The sequence below is a fragment of the Monodelphis domestica genome, chromosome 6, assembly GCF_027887165.1.
Source record: "Monodelphis domestica isolate mMonDom1 chromosome 6, mMonDom1.pri, whole genome shotgun sequence".
In the NCBI taxonomy this organism is placed as follows: domain Eukaryota; kingdom Metazoa; phylum Chordata; class Mammalia; order Didelphimorphia; family Didelphidae; genus Monodelphis; species Monodelphis domestica.
Window position 1 is genome coordinate 291,602,517 of NC_077232.1, and position 24,701 is coordinate 291,627,217.

The 24,701-nt window shown below is 36.2% G+C and overlaps 1 protein-coding gene across 9 annotated transcripts in view; it reads right to left on the reverse strand.

The window, feature by feature from the left end:
- Positions 1-24,701, reverse strand: part of SLC4A4 (solute carrier family 4 member 4) — a 523,229-nt gene that overhangs the window by 106,522 nt on the left and 392,006 nt on the right. For all 9 annotated transcript variants that reach the window (XM_056803353.1, XM_007495656.3, XM_056803351.1 and 6 more), the window contains 5 exons: positions 23,048-23,205; positions 11,498-11,585; positions 8,796-8,950; positions 8,116-8,229; positions 5,251-5,425 (listed from right to left, as the gene is read on the reverse strand). In XM_056803353.1, the coding sequence (XP_056659331.1) occupies positions 5,251-5,425; positions 8,116-8,229; positions 8,796-8,950; positions 11,498-11,585; positions 23,048-23,205 (690 nt within the window). The remainder of the gene's footprint in view (positions 1-5,250; positions 5,426-8,115; positions 8,230-8,795; positions 8,951-11,497; positions 11,586-23,047; positions 23,206-24,701) is intronic.

The window sequence follows — 24,701 nt, forward strand, 5'->3', positions numbered from 1 at the left end:
TCACTGCTAAGCACTGGGTATCCAAAGATGGGCAAAAGACAATCCCTACTCTGAAGAAGCTCATACTCAAATGGGAGAAACAACCTGCAAATAACTGTATAAATCAGATATATACTGAATATTCTGGAGATAACCAAGAGAGGGAAGGTATTAACACTGAGGAGAATCATGAAAGACTTCTCATAGGGGATAGGATTTTAACTGGTGTTTAAAGGAAGCCAGAGATAGCCACAATGTAGAAAAAAAGAAAAACCAAGGAATTCATGGCAGGCAAAATCCAGGAAAGAAGCCAACAATAAAGTCTATGACCTCTGATCTATACTCAAAGGCACAAAATATGGGTTAAATCCAACACCCAGAAGTACATTTGAAATCATATGTATCATTGAGATTTCGTGGGTAGTGACCCAGGACTACAATATTTCTACAATATTGAATATGATAGGATGATATGAACAACTTTACAATGAACAACTGTCCAAAACTATCCCAAAGGACTCACGATAAAAATATATGCCAGTTATGTACAGAAATAAAGAACTGAGTCCGAACCCAAACCAAAAGCAATTTTTTTCACTTTCTTAATTTTTTTTCTATTTGTTCTTACACAAAAGGATTAAAATGGGGGGGATGATTTACATGACTGCACATATAAAATCTATGAGATTGTTTATTATGTCAAGATAAATGGGAGAGTTGGTGTGGAAGGGATAGAAGGAAGGAGAGAACTTGATGCTCAATATTCTTTGAAAAATTCGGAAACTGTTTTTGCATGTAATTGGGGGAAATATGATAAAATTTAATACCTTAAAAAAAAGAACAAATCATAGAAACAAGCAATAATTTCATTCAAAAAAATGACAACATAGAGGCAATATGCCAAAATTTATGGAATGCAGCCAAAGTAATACTTAGGGAAAATTTTATATCTCTAAATACTTATATCAATAAAATAAAGAAACAGTAGGTCAGTGAATTAGGCATGCAACTAAAAAAAAACTAGGAAAAGAGCAAATTTTAAATCCCCAATTAAACAACAAATTCTGTAAATTAAAGGAGATTAATAAAACTGAATGTAAGAAAATCATTGAACATATAAATAAATCCAGGATCTGTTTTTATGGGGGAGAAAAAAAAAGAAGAGATTTATCATTGGTTAATTTGTTTTAAAAAAAGGAAAGAGGAAAACAAAATTACTAGCATCAATAATGAAAAGAGTATTCACTACCAATAATGAAGAAATTAAACCAATTATTAGGAGCTATTTCACCCAAGTATACACCAATAAGTATGACCAATATTTATGGAAATATAAATTTCCCAGATTAATAAAAGAGAAAATAGAATACTTTAACAACCCTCTCTTAGAAAAAGAAGTTGAAGAAACCGTCAATGCTTTTCCTAAGGAAAAAAAATCTCAGAACCAAAGAGTTTCACAAGTAAATTTTACTAAACATTTAAAAAACAATTAATCTCAATACTCTATAAACTATTTTAAAAATATACAAAGGAATTCTCCAAATTTTTTATGACAGATTTGCTGCTGATACCTAAACTAGGAAGAGCAAAAACAGTGAAAGAAAATTGTCGACCAACTTCCCTAATGAATAATTGATGCAAATAAAATTTTAATAAATTACTAGCATGGAGATTACAATATATCACAAGGATCATACACTATGACCAGGTGGGATTTATATCAGGAAAACAAGGCTGATTAAAAATTAGGAAAACTATCAGCATAATGGAACATATCAATATAAAAAATCTACAAAAATCATATGATTATTTCAAAAGATTAATAAAAGGCTTTTGACAAAATACAACACTTATTTTTACTGAAAATACTTGAAAGCATATCATTAAATGGACCTTTCCTTAAAATCACCATCAACGGTCTGTAATGAGGATAAGCTAAAAAGCCTTCCCAATAAGATCAGAGGTGAAACAAGGATGCTCATCATCATCACTACTATTCAATATTATTTTAGAAATGTTAGCTATAGCAATAAAAGGAGAAAAATAAATTAAAGAAATTAGAGTAGGCAATGAGAAAACAAAACTATTTGCAGATAATATGATTGCATACTTAAGGAATTCTAAGGAATCAACTAAAAACTAGTTGAAATAATTAACAACTTTGACAAAGTTGTAAGATATAAAAAACATATAAATCATCAGCATTTCAATATATTACAAAAAAGTCAAACAGGAAGAGAAATTCCATCTAAAATAACTATACATAATACAGAATATTGGAGTCTACCTGTAACAATAAACTCAAGAAGTACATGAACTCGATCACAAAGTAGTTTTCACATAAGTATTCAGATCTAAACAACTGGGAAAATATTAATTGCTCATGGGTAAGCTGAGTCAATATAATAAAAGCAATAATTCTACCTTGGCTAATTTATTTATTCAGTGCCATAACAATCAAAGTTCCAGAAAATTACTTTATAGAACTAGAAAAAAATAACAAAAACTATCTGGAAAAAAAAAAGGTCAAGAATATCAATCAAGGAAATCAATGAAAAAGAATGTGAAGGTAGCCTAGACCAGATCTCAAATTTTATTACAAACCAATAATCATCAAAACAATTTGATATTGACTAAGAACTAAAGCAGTGGATCAGTGGGATAGATTATACTCTACTAAATGATCATAGTAATCTAGTGTTTGATAAAAGTAAATATCAAAGCTTTTGGGACAAGAACTCACTATGTGACAAAATTTGCTGGGAAGACTGGAAAGCAGTTTGGAAGAAACTACGTATAGAGTAACATCTGACATCACATGCCAAGATAAGGTCAAAATTGTACATTATTTATATATATGAGGGTGATATAAACAAATTATGAGAACATGAAATATCTTATCTGTCAGATCTATGTAAAAGGGAAAAATTTATGACTGAACAAAAGTTACAGACCATTGCAGGAAAAAAAATGGATAATTTTAGTGACATTAAATTTAAAAGGTTTGTACCAACAAATCCAATGCAGCCAATATTAGAAAGAAAGCTGAAAATTGAGAGGGATAGTGGAGGATTACAAGTTTCTATGATAAACAATTTATTCCTTAAATATATAGAGAACTAAGTCAGATCTATTAAAAAAAAGCTATGTCATTCTCCATTTGAAAAATAGTCAAAGGATAAGAACAAGGAGTTTTTAGAAGAAAAAATCAAAACTATTTGTAGTCATATGGAAAAATGTTCTAAATTATTACTGATTAGAGAAATGCACATTAAGACAACTCTTGAGGTACCACTACACACCTAGCAGATTAGTTAATAAGCTAATTAGCTAATAATAAGACAGAAAAAATGTCAAATATTGGAGGGGATGTGGAAAAGCTGAGAAACTAATACACTGTTGGTGGAGACGTGAACTAATCCAACCATTCTGGAGAGCCATTTGTAACTGCCCAAAAGGCTATAAAGTTGGGCATATCCTATGACTCATAAACAGCACTTTTAGGTCTGTATCCCAGAGATCTAAGAAAAAGGAAAAGAATCTTTATGTACAAAAATATTTATAGCAGCATTTTTTGTGGTGGCAAAGAATTAGAAATTGAGGGGATGTCAATAAACTGAACAATGTCTAAACAAGTTGTGGTATCTGATTGTGATGGAATGCTATTGTGGTATAAGAAATGAGGAACAAGAGGATTTCAGAAAAACGTGACAGGACTGTACAAAATAAAAGTATATTGTACAATGATCAACTATGAATGGTTTAACTATTCTCAGCAAAACGATGATCCAAGACAATTTTGAAGGACTTGAGATGAAAAATGGTTTCCAGAGATAGAACTAATGTCTGGGGGCTTACTTTTTTACCTTCTTTATTTATCTTGGTTTGGGGAAGGGGGTAAAGTTGGTTTGGGTTTTCTTTTACAACGTGGCTAATATGGAAATATATCTTCTATGATTGCATATGTATAATATATTGAATTACTTGACTTTTCAAAAAAGAGGGGGGAGGGAAAGAATTTGGAACTCAAAATATTTTTTAATTGTTTTTATATGCAACAGGAAAAAATAAAACACAAATGACTGTTTGCAAATAATTATTAGTAACAAATATTCTACTTCTACTTTACTTTCCAGGATATACTGTACCTATTGCATAAGGTAGGATATTCTTATAATGATATCTTTACTAGTATATGGCAAAAACATGTCTCAAAAATCTTAATACTAAACTACTATTAAATTTATTAAAGTTAAAAAACTACTAAGACTTTGGGGACACCTTATTATATACTTTACAATACATCTTACAGAAAGAAAGAAATTCTAAATAATGTGCTGTATGTGTATCTACATATGCTATAATACACATTTCAAGGAATAGCTACTACATTATTTATTAAAGTAGATATCATCCTTAAAATACAAATAATAGTTCGTAGCTACACTGAGTTTTTATTTGACATCATTTTATTCTGTAGATATACATTACAACAAACTCATTATCTGAATCTAGAATATTCATGGTTTTTGTGGCATTAACTTAAGAAAGTTTTTGTTTGTATTTCTGAAATAGGTATTTTTAATAATTAGTTACTGATTTGCCATCACATTTAATCAGTGTATATGATCACAATTGTATTATTTTCCTTTTGTCCTTATGCTATTTTCCCCCTTTTTTATTTAGAAAAATTTGCCATGATTACATGCTATTTTCTTCTGGATATTAAAAATGTGGTCTTCAGTCCAGACTAGTAAAGAGAAACAGGAAAGATCCTTCCTTATAACAGGAAGCCCAGGTTCTAGTCCCATCTTTACAGCTACTGAGTTGTTCTGTGACTTGAGTATATTATGACTCAGTTACCTCATCTGTGAAATTAGAATAATATTACACAGGAATGACATGAGTACAGAATGTGGTACTCTCCATGAAAGTGGCTTGAGTGCCAAGGCAAAAAGAGACTACAGAAGCACTTATTCCAAAACCAAGACTGCTGAATACTTTGAGGAGGCTATTTCCTCATTTCCTTTTACTCTGCCCTTCCAACCCCCACTTGCGATTCAAGGCAAATTTCATGGAGCTATTTTTGCCATCACTAGAAGGCTGTAAATTCAGCAGCAGACCAGAAGCAAAGGAAAAAAGCAGGATTCAACAAAGGAAAGCAGAAATCATGCTGAGTGACTGAGAGGCCATCTGCTCCTGGCTGAACTGGCAGGGTAAGGAAGGCAATCTGGGGTTGGCTATTTGTAGACTCCAGAAATGACTACACACCTGCATGTTTTCCGTGGCATCCCCCAGCAGTCCACCGAAAGTGATCGCGTTGGTGACTGTCGCCAGATAAATGAAAAGGATGGCGGAAAGAGCTTGGATATTTAAAGCATCATAAAAGTCACTGGCAAAAAAGGGTGCTTTCCTCTTTATGTCCTTAATTAGTCCTCCACAGAACCTGGGAGAAAGCAAACATGGAAATGGATAATAGATTACAATCAAAGGAAGAGAAAGAAGAATACCATATCAGGTAAAATGCTAAGCTAAAACCAGTTGGCCTGTCGAAGGGGTTCCAGTCTTTTTTGTGTACTGGACCCCTTTGACGATGGAAAAGTAAGTTCTTTGCAAGTTAATAAAATAAAATCCATAAGATTACAAAGGAAATCCATTTTATTGAAATTGCAAATAACAAAAAAAATTATTATCAAATTCATGGATCACAGATTAAGAACCCTGGATTAGGGGTTCTTGAAATCACTTGAAATGTTATTTCTTGATAATCTAAGATTCAACTATTATCAAAATGTTTAAACTGGAAAGGATCTCAGAGATGAATAAGTCCTTTTTTAGAGTTGGTGAGATAACTAGTTGACACAGTGGATAGAGTGCTAGGCCTGTAATCAGTTCAAATTTAGGCTCAGATACTCATTGGCTATGTGACCTTGGGCAAGTCACTTAACCTTATTTGCCTGGTTTCCTCATCTGTAAAATGAGTTAGAGAAGGAACTTGCAAACCACTCTAGTACCTTTTCCAAGAAAACCCCAAATGGGATCATGAAGAGTGGGAAATGACTGAAATGACTCAACAATGACAACCAGTTAGTAGATAGGTAGGGCTATAATGAAACTGATAATTTTTTTTCATCACTACATTTGACTTATTTTTGCATAGGCATCCAAAAGATATATTGGTATGGGGGAAAGTTTTCCTAGTTAGAATGAACTAACAACTTAGATTAATTGAATTTTATCTGGAATAAATAGATTGAAGAAATGAATCCTGGTCCATGAAAATGGAGAAAGAAAGGAATGATCTGCTATGCCCAGATCAACTCACCCTCCAGAATTCTGACCCACCTCCTCAGTCTTCTTTCCCCATTGAAAACTCATGATAAAACACCATCCTCTTCCCTAATTGGGGACTTTCTAGCCTAGATCAATGTTTCAGTGAGAGCCCCAGCTATATTTCTTTTATACTTGTTTTCTTTCTCTCTTTAGACCTGTTCTCTACTTTCTTGCCAATAGGGTGGCCTTCTTTACCCCACTCCACTCTCTGGCTCTCCTTTATGTGTTATATTCCCCAAATATAAATACCATGGACTATATTTTTCTTTATATCTCCTGTGATTAAGATAAAAAGTAATTCACTAATTATCTATCTGTCCACCTGTCTATTTTCCTTTCTTCCTTCATCTTTTCTTTTTGCTTCTTCTCTTTTTTCTTTTTATTCTTTCTTTTGTTCCTTTCCTTCTTATTGTAAAGAAATAGTAAATAATAGAAATTGGAGATTTATCTTTTTCAAATAGAATCTATTTAGCCCCCCAGTATCAATTGACTCTACTTTTGAGAAAAGACGAACTCAGAGCAAAGTCACAATGGACCTTGAAACAGAACTTCCCCACAAGGCACATTGAACCCTGAGATCTACAGTTGTATAGCATGAGCAATGGCCAAATTAAGAAGTTCTCACTTCACAAATTGATTATCTTGAGTGCAACCTTTACCCCAGCTGAATTCATACAGTTCCTCAAAAGAGTTGTGGAAGAAACAGGAGACCAAGGCAAACCAGGTCAATGTAAAATTCCAATTTCATTACAAATTAAGTGACAACTAGTTTAAAAGCAACTTTTTTAAATTTATAAGCCAAGTCAGTCACCAATCGATCAATAAACATTTATTAAGTTCCTACTATGGACCAGGTACTAGGCTAAGCAGTAAAGATAGGAGGATAGGAGGAAAGGCGAAAATAGTTCCTGTCCTCAAGGAGTTCACCACCTAATGGGAGAGACAATACATAAATAACTGGGTGCCTATGAGATAGACACAGAGGAGATGGGAGGTAATCCTGAAGGGAAAGGCATTAGCAGCTAGGGGATAGAGAAAGGCTTTCTGAAGAAAGTGAGATTTGAGCTAAGTCTTGAAGTGATCCACATGTCCTAAGAGGCAGAGATGAACTGGGAAAACATTCCAGGCATGGGAGTCAGCCAGTACAAAGACTTGGAGATGGGAGATGGAGAGTCATGTGTGAGGAACAGCAAATAGGCTAGCTTGGCTGAACTAGAAAGGGCATGGAAAGGAGGGATGGATAAGAAGATTGGAAGAGTTTCCATTGCCAAATAGAGGTGTTTATATTTGATCTTGGTGGTAATAGGAAGCCAAAGGTGTTGGTAGGAAAGTCATATGGTCAGTTCTGTACTTATAGAAAATAACTTTGGCAAGCTTGCAGAGAATGGATCAGAATAGGGAGAGTCTTGAGTTAGGGACAGCAATTGGGAAAGTTAGGGGAGAGACAATGAACTAGTTTAGTAAACTGTTAATGGAGAGATAGGGATGCTTCCTAAAAATATTGAGGAATAGGAACTATGAGATCTCAGAATAATTTTGTAAGAGTGGAAAGGGGTGAAAGAGACTTATGAAATATAATCATCTTGCATTGATTTAAGGGCTTTATGGTTGCAGAATACTTTCACATTTGAGCCCTATAGTATCAAGAGTAGGTTGTACAAGAAGCATTTTTTTACCCAGTTGACAGATAAACTAAGTCCTGGAGAGGTGAGGTGACTTGTCTAAAGTCATCTAGCTATGAAAGAAAAAGAAGAAATTAGCAAACCAAAGCTTAGACTCACAAGGAATGCTAGAAGCACTTACCTTCCTGTTCGCTGGAGTTCTTCAGAGTCCCCATGCCCTCCCCCTCCATGACCTCCATCATGGGGGGTGTCTCCATTCATTTGCACATTCTCTCCACCTGAGTACATATTCTTCCTGTGTTAAGACCAAAGCCCAAGGGAAGATTAGCATTATTCTCATCTGCTTTAGAGATTGAAGTGGCTCAATTAGAGTTGTGAGTTTATTTAGGAACTCCTTGGGAACCCTTATCCTTATTTACTTCTCCTCATATGTTGAGAGCCACTCCTCAGAAAACAACTGTCTTTAACCAGAATTAGCCCCCCTCTAGAGGCTGGAAGAGTCATTTGGCATGTAGCAGAGTAGGTGAACCATTCCCGTGGTTTACAAAAGATTTCCATGGAATGTTCAAACCATCCTAGTACAGACCCTCATAATTTCACAGCTGGATCACTGACAATAACCTACTAGTTGGTCTCTCTACCTCAAATTTCTCACAACTCCATTCTATTGAGCTTTCTCCCTAAACTAACCCTGGCTCTGATTCAGACCAATTAAGCAGAAATTGACAGTTCTCCTCTGACACCAACAGGCATAAATGATTTTCTTGAAATAATCCAACAAGATTAGAAATTTGTGAACAGAGAACAAATATTTAATCCAGTCTCTATGCTGGTAGCCCCCCAATTTCCTGACAAATTAACCTTTTGTCTGATGATGGAAGACTCTTTGGAGGCTCTATCCTAATGGTTGGATCCCATTCCCCTGGGGGAAGGACGATGACTTCATCCAAGAACTCATCAATTCCAGCAATCAGGTCTTGCCTATCCTTTGCTTTGTAAGCAATATCATGGAACACCTGTGAGAAAGAGAAAATTGGTATTGTTTCAGATAAAGAAAGCAATTTGTATTATGTCAAAGTAGGGAAGAAAATGCTATTCCCAGATAGTCTTCTCCATTCATCTTCTACTCTCTTTCCTCATCCTAGCATGATGGTGACCTTGGGTTCTCAAATAAATGTAGAGGGATCTAGTAAGATCATAGAATCATAGAAGGGACCTTATAGGTTATCTGAGGTAATCTTTGCATTTTCCAGGTTAGCAAATGGAGGTCTATGGAGTTTAAGTGCCTTGCAAAGTCGTACAAGTAATAAGTGACAAGTAGAATTTAAACCAGGTGCTTTGATTATAGAGCTAGTTTTCTTTCCACATATATATCTTTCATGTGACTTTATTAAGATGTTGTCACTACCATTAAAATGTAAGTACTTTGAGGGCAAGGACTGTTTTTGCCTTTCTTTTCACAAGCAATTTCTAGTCAGTCAGCAGGGAATTCAGGTTGGATGTTGAAAACAAGGCCAGGTCTTAAGTATTAACTAATATTGTTGTCCATAACAAAGAGAATAGAAATAAACAAAGAAACTGAGACAAATTTTTAAAGTAATTAAAAACATAGGAAGGAATGGAATCTGAACAAATAGAGTGGATATGGTGTGGCAGAAAGGATGCTAAGGTTTGGATTCAAAGAGCAGTTCTGATATTTAGTCATTGGGTATGTATAATAAACAAACCTTTAACTGTTACAAGTCTCAGTTTCTTCATTAATAAAATGGAGATAGATATACTTGAACCATCCATCTCACAGTATTGTGTGGAAAATGGTAAGCCTTAAAACCCTATGGGCAGTATGGTGGCACAATGGATAAAGCACTCAAGAAGCCTCATCTTTTCTAATTTAAATCTGGTTTGGGACACTTACTGGTTTCATGACTGGCCAAATCATTTAAATCATTTGTCTCAGCTCCTTATCTGTGAAATGAGCTGGAGAAGGAAATGGCAAACTACTGGAATAAGACCCCAAATGGGACCACAAAGAGTCAGACATGACTAAAATGACTGAACAGCAACAAGATAATCAAACCTATTTATAAAGACTTCCAAAGGAAAAGATTCAATAACTTCTATTGGCAATGCATTTCTTTATCTGACCAACTTTATACTCAAGAAATTCATCCTTAAAGCTATTCTAAGTCCTTCCAGATAAATAAACCTACTTTTTCAGTCCCCAGTTTAGGACAGTTTGGAGTTATCCACAGACTATATGGTATGGCCCCAAAGGCTGAATATAGGTTTAACTTGTTAAAGTTGAATGTTTTTAAGCTAGTGAAGCTTTAAAATACACCAAAACATTGGGGAAACCCTGTATTCTTGAAGACTAGGAATAAATGAGTTCTTTTAGCTTTCTCTTCCCAAGACTAAAAATATTAGAGAAGTAGGAAATAAAAAAGAAACCATCAGAAGAAATAAAACCACAAACATTCTTCAGAATGTCAATATTTTACCTAATCAAGAAACTATTTTTTTCTGTCATTATCTGGTGGAAAGAGTTAATAAATAGAGAAAGAAACAACATTAATGGTAATGATGCCAATTTGTCCCCCATAAGAGAAAAATAGGAGCCAAAAGGTATATGCTTTTCAGTACCAATGGCCATCAGCTGAGGTTTTTGAGAGCCCATCAGGACATAATGAGATGTTACCAGTAGCATCTCACATCACCAAGAAAGATGTGGGCAGCATCATATGAAGAAACTGAAACACAAAGCAACTAGCCAGGCAACATCCAGGCTATGATATAGATAGAATGATGACTAATGTTGTGGGATAAATAATAGACTCTTATAATGTCAGAAAATACCAATCAAAACACTAACCTTCCACTACCTAAGAAGATAATAATAATAATAGAGAAGTCAGAATACATAGTTTCTCAAAATAAATGTATTTTTAAAGACATTAAGAAGGGAAATGTTCATTTACTCTTTTTATGTTTTTCAAAAACTGAATTGCAGATATTTGAAGCAGATGAATAAATCTTGAGAAATTAAAACATTTTAGGCAAGGAGAGGAAGTTCTCATCATTACAACATAGGATTTAGAAACTGATATAAAAATATGAACTTGTCTGATCAACTGATGTTAAATATTGAATTCAGTTTGTATCATTCCCTAATATGTCTTGTAAAAGATCAAGAAACTGTAGCTTATACTAAGAAAACTACATTATACCTATATATTATACATGGCTATATATATGTATATACATACAATGTGGAAAAAAGTTATAAGGAAGCAATCTAACATCTCAGAGTTAGACCGAGTGGATACAGTAGTTGCTGATGACTTTGTGAACTCTGCCTCACTTAAATCCAAATGGAGGCCCAGGGAGATTAATTGATTTGTGTCAGGTGCCATGGATTCTAAAGGGTGGAACTGGAAATTGAGCTGAAGTTCTCTTGACTGTCAAATGAAAGCTCCTTCTATGTAGCACATGCCACCTTTATGATACCTTCCCCAGCGTGCACGCGCACGTGCGCACACACACACACACACACACACATTTCCTACCTCATCAGACATCAAAGTAGCAATGGCTCTGCCAATCTCATGATAAGACTTGGCCTTTCCCTTAGGACCCAAGAGAATGAACAGGAACCTGATTGGAGGGGAAAAAAGTGAAAGAAAAGCAAGTGTTAGAATACAGTAGAATAGACTGTGCTCCAAGTTCAAATTATACAGAAATCATAAAGTTATTTGTTTACTCCAGCATAGGAAAAAAAAGGTCAGGCCCAGATCTTCATCTCTTTAGCAGGGTGATGGCCTCTGTCATACAGATAATTCTTTTTCAGAGTTGGGAAATAAACAACAATTGGCTGCAAGATTTCAACTGGGCCAAAGACCAACTTAACAGAGAAGGCATATGAAGTTGTCTCACAGGGGTTCCCTTTTGGAATCATTTTGCCATTCCTGTTTAAACTTTTCTCTTTTCTGTCCAAATTCCCTGGAATCTTCAGAAACAAACATGCAAACAAAACCTAGAAGGCACAGTCCTAAGTGAGGCCTCAGTGGCCTCAACTTTCCTTAGATTTTCTTTACCAAATATGGGCAGAAAGAAGTGATCTTTGTGTTTTTGAGAAATGTTTCTACTGAGATGCACCCAGCCATCAGCAGAAACTAGTCATGTATTAAGCGAGCCTTATGCTGACAAGCAAAATAAGGGGGGGGGGGGAAGAATAGAGATTGTCAAAGATAGTAAAAATACTAAGATTAACCACCATCCACAGAAAGTTAAAATTCCTTTTGTAGATGTGCTCATTGTTCTCTCTAACCTCATTTTCCAGATAACACACATAGCTTACTATAATAGAAATACTCTTTTTTTAATGCCCATAGACTAATCCCCATTTAGGTACAACCACCACGGTAAAGAGATCTAGACCAGGAACCAGGAATGTCTCTGAATCTCACCTGCAATTTTAGTAAGTTGATTAAAAGTCTATAATACTTTGAAGAATTATGTTCACAGGATAGTTTGATGAAAACAGAACTGGATCAGGCAATAGGTCATGAATTCAAATACTAGTATTTCATTTGATTCAATACTATTGAACTGAATACTATTGAACAATTCAATACTAGTTAGTATTGCAGTATTGGTAAAAGTGCTCTGCAAACTTTAAAGCAATTATAAAAGCTAGCAATTGCTTTTAGCTTTTTTTACAATTTTGATAATTATTTCAGTATATCTTTCTTTGTGATTGTGCATATTTTGTCATTCAGTTGTTCAGTCATGTGCAACTCTTTTTATTTGATTAAATTTCTTATTTTATTCTTCCCCAATAACATGTAAAAACCATTTTCCAACCTTTTAAAAATAATTTTGAAGCTTGAATTATCTCCCTCCTTTACCCATCCCACTCCATGCTGAAATGGTGGGAAAAATCTAATATTGATTTTATACTTGCAATGATGTAAAATATTTTTCCATGTTAAGTCTTTTTGTGGAAAGAAACTAAAAAAATTTTTGAGAAAAAAGTGAAAAAAATTTCCATTGGAATGGATTCAGACTCCATTAGTCATTTCTCTAGAAGCAGGTGTCATTTTTTATCGTGTGTCCTTTGAGATTGTTTTAGATCATTGCATTTCTGAGAATAGCTAAGTTATTCCCAGTTGTTTATCATGCAGTATATTCTGACTCTGTGTACAATGTTCTCTTGGTTCTGCTAACTTCATTCTGCTTCAGTTCATGTAAGTCTTCCTTTGTTCATAATTTCTTATAGCTCAATAGTATTCCATTACAATTATATACTGTAACTTACTCAGTCATTACCCAATTCATGGGCATCCTCTTGCTTTTTAATTCTCTACCACCACAAAAAGAGCTGCTTTAAATATTTTTTTAACATATTGGTCCTTCTCCTTTTTTATCTCTTTGGGATACCATACTAGTAATAGGTCAAAGGGTATGACTGTTTTATAGCCCTTTAAGCAAAGGTCCAAAATGCTCTCCACAATGGTTGAGTCTGTTTACCACTGCCCCAATGGTGCATTAGTGTCTCAGTTTTTCCATATCACTTCCAAGCTTTGTTATTTTCCTTTTCTGTCATAATAACCAACCTAAGTACATGGAGGTACCTCAAAATTGTTTTAATTTCAATTTATCTAATTAATAGTGATTTAGAGAAATTTTATGTAACTATGGAGATATTTGGCTACTTGTAATATTTTCTCCTTGACCTAAGAGTTCTGAAATTGGGTTATAACACTCGTTGGAGCTATCCTTTTGTGATCTCTTTCAGGAGATGATTAGTGAATTTTTCCATTTCTATTTTGCCTTGTGGTTCTAAACTATCAGGATACTTCTTGATAATTTCTTCAAAGATGATGTGTAAGTTCTTTTCTTGATCAGGGATTTCAGGTAGTCCAATAAATCTTAGGTTATCTCTACTGGATTTGTTTTCCAGGTAAGTAGTCTTTCCCATTAGATATTTTACATTTTATTCTATTTTTTCATTATTTTGACTCTGACTGTTTCTTTGACGTCTTATGAAGTCATTAGCTTCCACCTGCTCAATTCTAATTTTAAGAAATTATTTCCTTAGCCTACTATCTTTCACATCAGTGTATTCATGGTTTTATTTGTGAGTTTTGGTTATGCATGAGTGTGCCCTTACAATAATGATCAATATATAAGTGTGTTTTACATGAAAATAAAAATTAAATTAAAAAGATTATTTTCTTCACTGAGCTTCTGTACCTCCATTTCCATTTGACCAATTCTACTTTGTAAAGAATTTTTCCCTCAATGAATTGGGGTACCTCTTTTTTCTACATTGTCAATTCTGTCTTTTAAGTTCTTTTCTTCAATGAATTTTTACATCTCTCTTACCTATTAGCCTCTCCTGTTTTTCAAGGAATTTACTTCAGTATTTTTTGTGCCTCCTTTACCAATCTATTGACTCTTTTTTCATGATTTTCCTGTATTACTGTCATTTTTTCCCCCAATTTCTCTTCTCTTGTGTTCAATTTTTAAAATCCTTTTCAAGCTCCTTCATTAATTTTGTTGGCTTGGGACCAATTCATATTTTTCTTGGAGGCCCTGGATGTGGTTGTATTGACTTTATTGTCTTCTTCTGAGTTTGTGTTTCAGTCTTCCCTACGACCAAAATAACTTTCTTGTTGAATTTTTTTTGTTATTGTTTGCTTATTTTCCAGCCTTTTCCCCCTTTCTTTTCACTTAAAAAACTGTTAAAGTTAGCTCTAGTCTTCTGTTAAAGAGAGCACTGTTCTAAGCTTCAGGTTCTTATGCAGCTGCCTTCAGAGCCAGCTCTGAGAATCCATAAGTTTTTTGTTTTTCCAAGGTCATGTGATATGAGAGGTGTGTTTAATGCTCCCCTGGCCTGTACTCTGGTCTGTGAGCAACCACAAACCCTCTTTTCTGCCTTGGAACAACGACTAAGGTCCCCTGCTTCCTTGCAGCCACAAACACTGGTGTGTGCTGGTGCCCTTCCTCATTCTGAAACCATGACCTAGCTCTGAGTATGGATAGTGCAACAAGAATCTTGCACCCAGAGTCAGCAAAGGGACTTCTGTGGTCTTCTGAGGAGCCATCTAATTCCCCCATGCCATCTGTGGCTGAGAGCTCTGGGAAGCCTTTGCTATTGATTCAGCTGATGCCAAGGTTTGTTGCTGTGGTTGGGCCTGCCTTGGTGTGCTGATTTGTACTCCATTTCTACCCCAGTACAATAGATTTTTCATATATGCCTTCTAAGTTGTTTTGGGCTGAAAGATAATTTCCCCCTGTCTTTTTGTGGATTATGCTACTCCAGAATTCATTTTGAGGCGTTATATCATAATTTGGTAGATATCAGGTGAGTCTTATGTACCTTCCTGCTATCTTGCTTCCACCTCTATTTCCAACTTTTTGAGACTCCATAGACCACAGCTATCCATGGATTTTCTTGGCAAAGGATACTGGAGTGGTTTGCCATTTCTTTATCCAGTGGATTTTATGCTATAAACTTAAAGAAACTATTCTTAGAGGGGGCCATAGGTTTTACCGGATTGCCAAAGGGAGCCCATGAGCCCAAATAGATTAATTGTCCCTAATTTTTTCAGGATAAGTTATGGTTAACCAAATGTATCCATTCTGAATCACCATTCAGTTCAATCAAAAAGGAAAAAAATTAAGGAGATAAAGAGACTGAAATAGTTGAATCCAGGGAGAATAATGTAGGCAAACTATAAAAAGTTATCCCCTGTGTATGAACTTCAAAACTAACACTCCAGTGAAGTCATGGAGCCACTTTAAAGGATTATCACTTCGGTTGAAAAGACATTAGCAGCCAGCATAAAGGAAAGCTTGCTCATGCATAAAGGAAGACATTATTTGAATAAAATTTTAGCACTTCCAACACTAATGCTAAATTAAAGCTAGAGTGCTTCTCATAACAATCAGATCAATTTTTTTCTAACAGAGTTTTTGACTTTGAATAGTTCACAAATATTATATTATGACACTGTTTGCCTCAGTTTCTTCATCTATAAAATCAGCTGAAGAAGGAAATGGCAAACCACTCCAGTATCTTTGCCAAGAAAACTTCCAATGGCGTCACAGAGTCAGGTACAGTTGAAAGAACTGAACCACAACATAATATTTAAACACTTCAGAAGCATGGTAAGCACATTCAAAAAAACAATAACTATAGGGCTGGTCTTGTTTCCTTAACCCACTCCACTGTTGCAAGGACTATGAGCTAACACAAGGTGCCAGCTGTCGGCTTATGGGGAAAAAAAAGAAAGAAAGCTGGGGCAGGGGGACAAAGGAGCCAGATGTGGTGCAGCAATGGAAACAAACCTAACACCTGACATTTTCCCTAATGCATTTTCTAAATGGATTTCTTCTCATCTGCCCGTTCACATACTCTTAATGGGTCCAGATATAACTCCCTATTCCATAATAAATACAATATGAATTTCATCCATAACAGAACCTTATATGCATGTAGATATAAAACAGTCCCCAAATGTTAAAATACCATTAAATGTGAGATATTTCTATGTCAATAAATCTTTTGTGCTAAATACCCAGAGTAAGTCCTTCATCTCTATAAAATATATTCATTGGACTTCTCATCAATATTATTAATGCAAGAACAAAGTGGCTACATGAAGCAATCAGTTTGTTAGCCTGTCAACAAGCAATTATTAAGTACCCACCATGTGCCAGGCACTGTGCTACATAGAAGAGATACAAAAAGAAAAGTCAAAATCAATCCCTATGCTCTGAATAAACTCTCTCTCTCTCTCTCTCTCTCTCTCTCTATATATATATATATATATATATATATATATATATATATATATATAAATATATATATATGTGTGTGTGTGTGTGTGTGTGTGTGTGTGTGTGTGTGTGTGTGTATGTATAATTCTTTGTTATAATATCCCCGTCTTTTGATACCTCACTCCCTAACAGAGACTCTTCCAGCCAGGGTCACTGACCTATTCACATGGCCATCATATTGCTCTTCCATGAACAAGACACTCCATCTGTTGACTCTAGCCACTTTCTCTGGCTGTCCCCAAGCCCAGAATGCTCTCCCTGAAATCTAAGCAACTATTGACAACTCTGACTTCCTTTAAGTCCTAACTAAACCCCCACATTTCACAGGAAGCCTTCTCTAACCCCTCTTCATTCCAGTGCTTCCCTCTCTTAATTATTTCCCTATTTATCCTGTATATATCTTGCTTTGTATGTACTTGTTTGCTTGAAGTATGTGCCGTCAGGCTGTAGCTCTTTGAGGGTGGGTGTCTTTTTCCTCGTTTTGCATTTCCAGGGCTTAACACATGGCAGACACTTAAGGAATGTTTATTGAAATGAATATTCAGAAAGTAAGTTGGCACATCCAATTCTTCAGCAACTGAGATTCCTTTAAACTGCTCCAAATTGTAGAGAATAATGAAAAAGGGAAATGAGAGGACCAGGAAAAACCAATATGGTTAAGCAACTATTCAAAACAAGCTCTCACCTCATAACCCTAAAAGGAGGGAGAGTGGTTGTGACTTTTACAGTATAAACCATCCTGCCAAACTCTGCTTTGATCAGGCACAAATCATGGTCCATGCTGTTTTATGTCAATAGGCAGATTTTATTTTTAACCAGAAGCTTTCTCTATGTTAGCAAATTAAGAGATTTGGGGGCCAGAAGGACTGAGCCCAAAGTGACAACTATAGATAAAAGGGAGTGCTTTTGTTGCTAGCCTCTTTTTTTCTTTTTTACTTACAATTAGAAATAGATTTGTGAGTGCCCACATTTGTTTCTCAAGAAGTCTCTGCCCGGAACCCCTTCCTCCCAATCAAGTTTTAAAGTTTTACATCTGTAGGTGATTACAGCAAGGTATAATTTGCCCCTGATAGCTTCAATCTAGAGTGGAAAATGATGTTCCACACCTACAACTCACACACACTGGCCCATGCTCACAGACGACTAGAGAGGGCAAGAAGTTCATGGATCCTCACAAAGGTTTGCTGGTGGAAAGGAAGAAGACGCCATCACTCCACTGCCCTTACCCTCCAAATCCTCCTATTTCTTATCATCATCATCATCATCATCATCTACATTAAGAGAGCATTTTAAAGTTTCTAAAGTGTCACCCTTGAAACTACCCTTCCAGGTAATGCAAGATACTTCTCACATTGCTATAAACAATTTGGTCCTAACGGTTTTTATGACAACAGGTGACATTTGCTATAATGCTTCAAGATTTTCCTACATATATATATATATATATATATATATATATATATATATATATATAATGTAACTCATTTGCTCTTCTACAACCATACATAGAAAGTACAATTCCTCATCCCCATTTTGTAGATGAGGGAACTGAGGCTTGGGAAGGTTCAAAGACTTTCCCAAGGTCACAGAGTGAGAACCTTCTGAAGGCAATATTTGAACTTGGGCTCTTCTTGACTCCAAGGACCAGGCTAACTCATATAACACAGGTAGTCTGTATTCTGTCACAATAGTAAGACCCCATGAAGTCAAGCAAAGCATTCTTGCTGACCTTTCTATTGTGGTCAATTCATTCATTGCCTTTCTTCTTCTTTTCTTTAATTCTTTAATTCTTTATATTTATTTAATTCTTTAATATTAATTAATTATTTATATAATTAAAAATAAAAATATAATATTAATTAATAATTTAATTAAATAATAAATTTAATAATAAAATAATTATATTTAATTCTTTAATTAATTTGTTTGTTACATTAAAGTTCCCAGACTGCATTTCCAGATAGTATGGGCTGTTCTCTGTGTCTAAAGAAACAATATTGAGTGCAGCTCCAGGAAACACTAACTATCACATTAGTGAAGTTGGGGAGAATTAGTTGTTGTTCTTGTTGTCATTTCAATTCTCATAGACAGCCAAGTGGCACTGGAGTGAGGAAGACCTGGGTTCAAATCTTCCTGGAGACTCTTGCCTAGCTTTGTGACCCTGGGCAAATCATCTAACCTCTTTCTGACTCAGTTTGCTCAATTGAAAAATCTAGAGGATGATAATAGTGCCTACTTCCCATGATGTGAGAATCAAATAAGATAATGATTGTAAAGCACTTAGCACAGTGTCTAGTATACAGTATGTGCTTAATAAATGCTTGTTCCTTTCTTCTCATAGTTAAACAGTGATAGAAGGCTATTCTAAGGGCTCTCTCTATCCTCTACATTCATACAAATCTCAGATCTGATATCCCCATTGTCTCTAGCAGGGTTTTCTACAAATGGACAAATAAGACATAGCTTTCAAAGCAACACTTCACTGTCTACAAACAGTATTTGTCTTTTCCCCTTAACCAGTCTCTTCCTTATTATTATTCCCCAATGGCATCCCTATTCCCTGGTCAACTAGTCTGGAAACCTCATTGTTATCGCTGACTCCATGCTCTCCTACCTGATCAGTAAGCAAGTTATCAGTGCAAACTCTATAGGGAATCATGTCCCTTTCCTTTCCTTAGTCTATTGCCCATTTGGAATCATCAGCCGGCTCTGAAATACCTCCCACTTCCAATCTGTCCTTCATACCACTTCCAAATTAGCTCCCTTTCAATGGCTTCCTATTGCCTAAAAACCTAGCCTGTCATTCAAGGCTTTCTATAATCTGGAACCTCTCCTAGAAAACAACAACAACAAAAACACATTTCTAGCCTTAGTTTACACAGCTCTTTCTACACATTTTAAATGGCATTTTCCCTGGTCTTGGTCACTTTGCTTCTACTTATCCCTCTATCTTGAACACCCTCCCTCCATCTCCGCTTGCTAAAATCAGTCAAGAAGCATTGATGGAGCCCTTGCAACATACCAGGAATTGTGCAAAACGCTAGAGATAAAAAGGGAGGCAAAACAGTCCCTATCCTCTATGAGCTTGAGTTCTCTTGGGTGGGACAACATGCAAACAAGGGGATATAGAAGAAGAGCAAAGGGAGCTCTCTGATCCCCCAAACAAAAAGAGTTTTCCCTTCCACAGATCATTTCAGTCTCATTCTCTTCATTTTGAAATTCTGCATTATTTCAAGTTCATTATATATTTCTTAGTTATTTCCTATATATGTATATAAATATAATAAATGCATATAACTGTTATACTTTCCTCCTCCATTACACACACACCTTGTACTGTGCAAGGGCAGATTTTCTGGCCCTCTTGAAGGTACAATAGCAAAATATCTAAGTTAAAACAAACAGCTTGGAATGCCTCTATTATCAGCACTAGAGTGTGTAACTTTAGTGAGTAATGGAAGTAGGGCTAGGGGAATCAGATGTTTCTATAGGGACAGAGGTAACGCCACAGGCAGCTTGGTAGAAGGTGACCAGCCTGGAATGTGAAGGGAGGAGACTTGGGTTTGAGCCTCACTTATGCCACTCTGTGGTCTTCAGTAAGAAACCTGCTCTTTTCTGTCTCTCAGAAAGAGGTGGCGGATGTGTGACTGGACCAGACATTATCTTCTCTCTCTAAAATGCCAGATTAAGAGTCAAGAAGACGAGTTGAAGTCCTGCTTTGCACACTATGTCAACATCATCATCTTCTTCTTCATCATTAGCTAGCATTTATTAAGCACCTACAGTGTACCAGGTATTATGCTAAGTGCATTAAAAATGTTATCTCATTTGAGCTTCACAACAATTCTAGGAGGCAAGTGCTTTTATTATCCTCATTTTACAGATGTGGAAATTGAGGCAGACAGAGGCTGACTTGCCCAGGATCACACAGATAAGTGTCAGACCAGATTTTAATTTGAGTCTTCGCTGCCCTAAGCAAGTCATGCTATCTCTTCACCTCAGTTTCCAAGCTATAGAATGGGAATTAATTAGGGCTCCTACCTCAGAGGTAGGATTGATTGTTCAATCAATAAGTCTATAAGTATTTATTAAGTATTTACTGTGTCCCAGATAATAGGCATTGAAGATGCAACTACAAAGGCTAAAATAATTATTGCTCACAATAAGCTTACATTTTAATGGGAGAGACAACAAGGACATATATATATATATATATATATGGAGCAAAAATATAAAATTAATAAATATGTATCATTGTTATCAATATATTTTGTTGTTGTTCATTTATTTTGTTCATGGCTGACTCTATATGACCCCCCTGTTTAAGATTTTCTTGCCAGAGATACTGGAGTGGTTTGCCATTTCCTTCCAACTCATTTTACAGATGAGAAAACAGAGGACGCCAACTATTAAGTCTTTAAGGCCAGATTTGAATTCAGGAAGATGAGTCTTCCTGACACCAGGCTTGACACTCAATCCACAGCACCACCTAGCTGCCACTTATCAATATGCTACCTTGAATTTGAAACAATAAATAAGTATACACAATTATTCAATCCAAAGTAATTTGGCAGGAAAGACAAGAGCAGCTGAAGGGATCAAAGGAGATAATTTAAATGTTAGCTTTAATAATAATAACAATAATAATTGTTGTTGTTAGTCTATTGTTCTATAGGAAGCCCCGAAAATGGCAGATGGTAGAAATGTTGAGAAAGGGAAAACCTCTGTGCTATCTACCCTAAAGATAGCACTGAAGGGGTAATATCACTCTTACATTCCTCCTGCCCTGCTGAGCTAACTGAGAATACCTGCTCTCTTTGTATTGAAGGCCTAGGGAAGTAGAGTATATATTTAAATTTGTAAAAATGTGTTAAGAAAAATTGTCTGCCCTTCCAAAAGTATTCCCTCCACTCATCTCTTTTTCTGAACCTTCCCCCTCTCTTTTTTCTTCCCCTTCGTTGCCTACCTACTTACCATTTCCTCTAATTCTCCCTGGGAGGGGCAGCTTCATCTTTATTTTTGTATAATAATGGTCAGGAAGAAAAATAAATTAAGTAAGATGAATGACTAAGGTCCGAGACAGTCCGTCATGATAACCTCTCTGGGCCTTATGGGATTTCGTTTATTGGATTTTGCAGGATGCAGTTATTGCAGATGGCCCTACATTGCTCAGGAAAGCCAGCTAATGAGGCCCCCAATTCAGTGATTAGAGCCCAAGCTGATTCAGAGGCCAATGGATAATGCCATTTCCTGGAAAAACATGACCATGCAAGGATCTATTGTGCAGAGAATGGCCTAGAAATAGCTTTTTGGTAATTGAACGACGTTCTCTTGGATTTCTTGGCATGCCCTGTTAAACCACTTGGGGATGCTCTCTTTGACCCTGCTTAGCATGGCACCTTCAGCCATGTTTCCCAGAATAGTGAGGGATCTCTGACATAAGAAACTCAGAGACTGACTGAGAAATTACTCTACTCCATTACATGAAATTTCCATATAACTGTAAATTAGTTATGATTTTTAACACAGATAGATAGATAGATAGATAGATAGATAGATAGATAGATAGATATACATTTAAATTTCCTTTGGATTTCCCAAAGCAGTAAGGGCTGGGGTTGGTCTGTCCCTGAATATAAGCTCTTCTTTGAATAACTCCCTTTATTCAGGCTTCTGTGGGATAACATCGAGGACTAGATTTCATATATATAGGGAACTTCTGCCTAAGGAAACTCTGGACAATGCAGATTGACCTTTCTCGGTAACTCCAAGACTTAAAGACTTCCTTAGAGTGTGTCAGAAGCAGGACTTGAACTCAGGGCTTTCTGAGCTTAAGGCTAGCACAATATCCATTATGCCACTAGGCATCTCTCTGCTACATGTGTATTATAATTAGTTGTACTTGCATCTGAACCTCTAAAAACTAAATCCCTTGACAGTGGGGATCCAATTCCTATGGTCCTCAAGTCTTCCTACCTCTGAACCTAATCCAAGAATATATTTTACATGTCTTCCTATTGTTTTATTTCATTTTGTTTTGTTTGTTTTCATGAAGCATCAGAAGTCAAAATTGGCTCTCCTCCTGGCTATGAACCTAGTCATGCCAGTCAGATTATTTGAACCCCCACCTCCATCTCTCTCCACTGTGGATGACCCAAAAGTACAAAGGGTTCTCCATACCTCAGGCAATGATATTTGGGGGGGGGAGTTTTGAAGGGGGACAAGGGGTATTCTTTTCACATTCCAACTGGGCAGGGACCATCTCTTACCTTGTGGGCACTGGAACCTCAGTCAAGGCGCCCAGCATGACAGCCTGCTGCAATCGTACAAAGGCAATGAATGGACTCTCCAGGAAGTCCACTTCCCCAACCAGGACATTGGAGGCCTCTGCATCACGGGGAAGTTTCTTCATGAACTTATTCTTTAACTGTCAAGGGAAGAGCCAGAAAGTATAGGTCACAGCTCCAAGAAGGAGAACAAAATGAGATAGCCCTACTTTCGTCGTGCACAAAGTAAAGGCATGCAACCCCTCACACTGTCATCTGTCTTACCTAAATCTAGCCTGTCTTATCCTATCCTATCCTTTCCCATCCTATCCTATCCCATCCTATCCTATCCCATCCTATCCCATCCTATCCCATCCCATCCCATCCCATCCCATCCCATCCCATCCCATCCCATCCCATCCCATCCCATCCCATCCCATCCTATCCCATCCTATCCCATCCTATCCCATCCTATCCCATCCTATCCTATCCTATCCTATCCTATCCTATCCTATCCTATCCTAATTTTCACTCATCATGCCCTGATGGCTGTATTCAACATCCTATGGTTATAGCCACCTGAATAAGAGTCATGCTCCCATCACCTTAGTCATCACAGAGGCCACCCAACAGGCCCAGGATCCATTATTCTCCAATCATTAGTCATGTATGTAAACGTTACCCTTCCGATTCTATGCCACCAAGTTGACATTATAAATGCCTATTCATAATTGCAAAAATAATTGCAGGTCTAGCTATTTAATTTGCTGTAATAAATCATACTTTATAATCAAGTGAATTCATTGCTTGTCATTTGCAACTGCTTCATTAGAAAGAGATTTTATAGATTTTTCAATGTTGTCATCTTGTCTTTAAAAAATACCAAACTTAAAAATAACTTTTCATCATTCCCTCCAATTTCTTACATTATTATAGAAGGGAAGCTGCTTCCCTTTGATCTCTCCTGATAATCCTCAGATAATAGAAACAGAACTTTGGAGCTAGAAGGGGCCTTAGAGCTCATCTAGTTCAACACTCTCCTTTGCAGACGAAACAGCCAAGGCCTAAGGTGTTCAAATGACTTTGTGCCAAAGTCACACAAACAGCAAATAGCAGTGCTGAAATTTGAATCCAGGGTCCTTGACTTCAAACCTAATCCTTCTTTTTCTCCATTGAGGGCTTGTTCTCATGCCCCACAAGCTCATATGAATATGCATTTATTTCCTCCATCAGTAACATATCCCCAGTCATCAGGAACATTAGCTATTCTTCTACCTCTGAACCCCTCTGTCCAATTGCTGTTCTTCCCCCTTGCTGTGTCCCTAGTGAACTCCTCTTGTCTACAGATTACAAACTAATAGGCTCACAATCTACATAGGTCATGATACATTTATTGTTTGATTGATTGTCTAGACTTAGAAAAATAATGGAAATTATGTCGCGGTAGAGAATTAAACTTCTAAGGATGTCATGATTTTTTTTCTTTTCCTTTCAGTCAGTAGGTTTTTAAACCCTAATCAGCACATCCCCAGTCTTTATCTATTCCTATTCTCTTCTAGCATAGGGACTCTGCAGCAAGACCTAGTCTATATAGCACTTACAATGCCCTGGTGGCTGTATTCCAAGACCCATGTCTTACTCATTCCCTAAACTCACT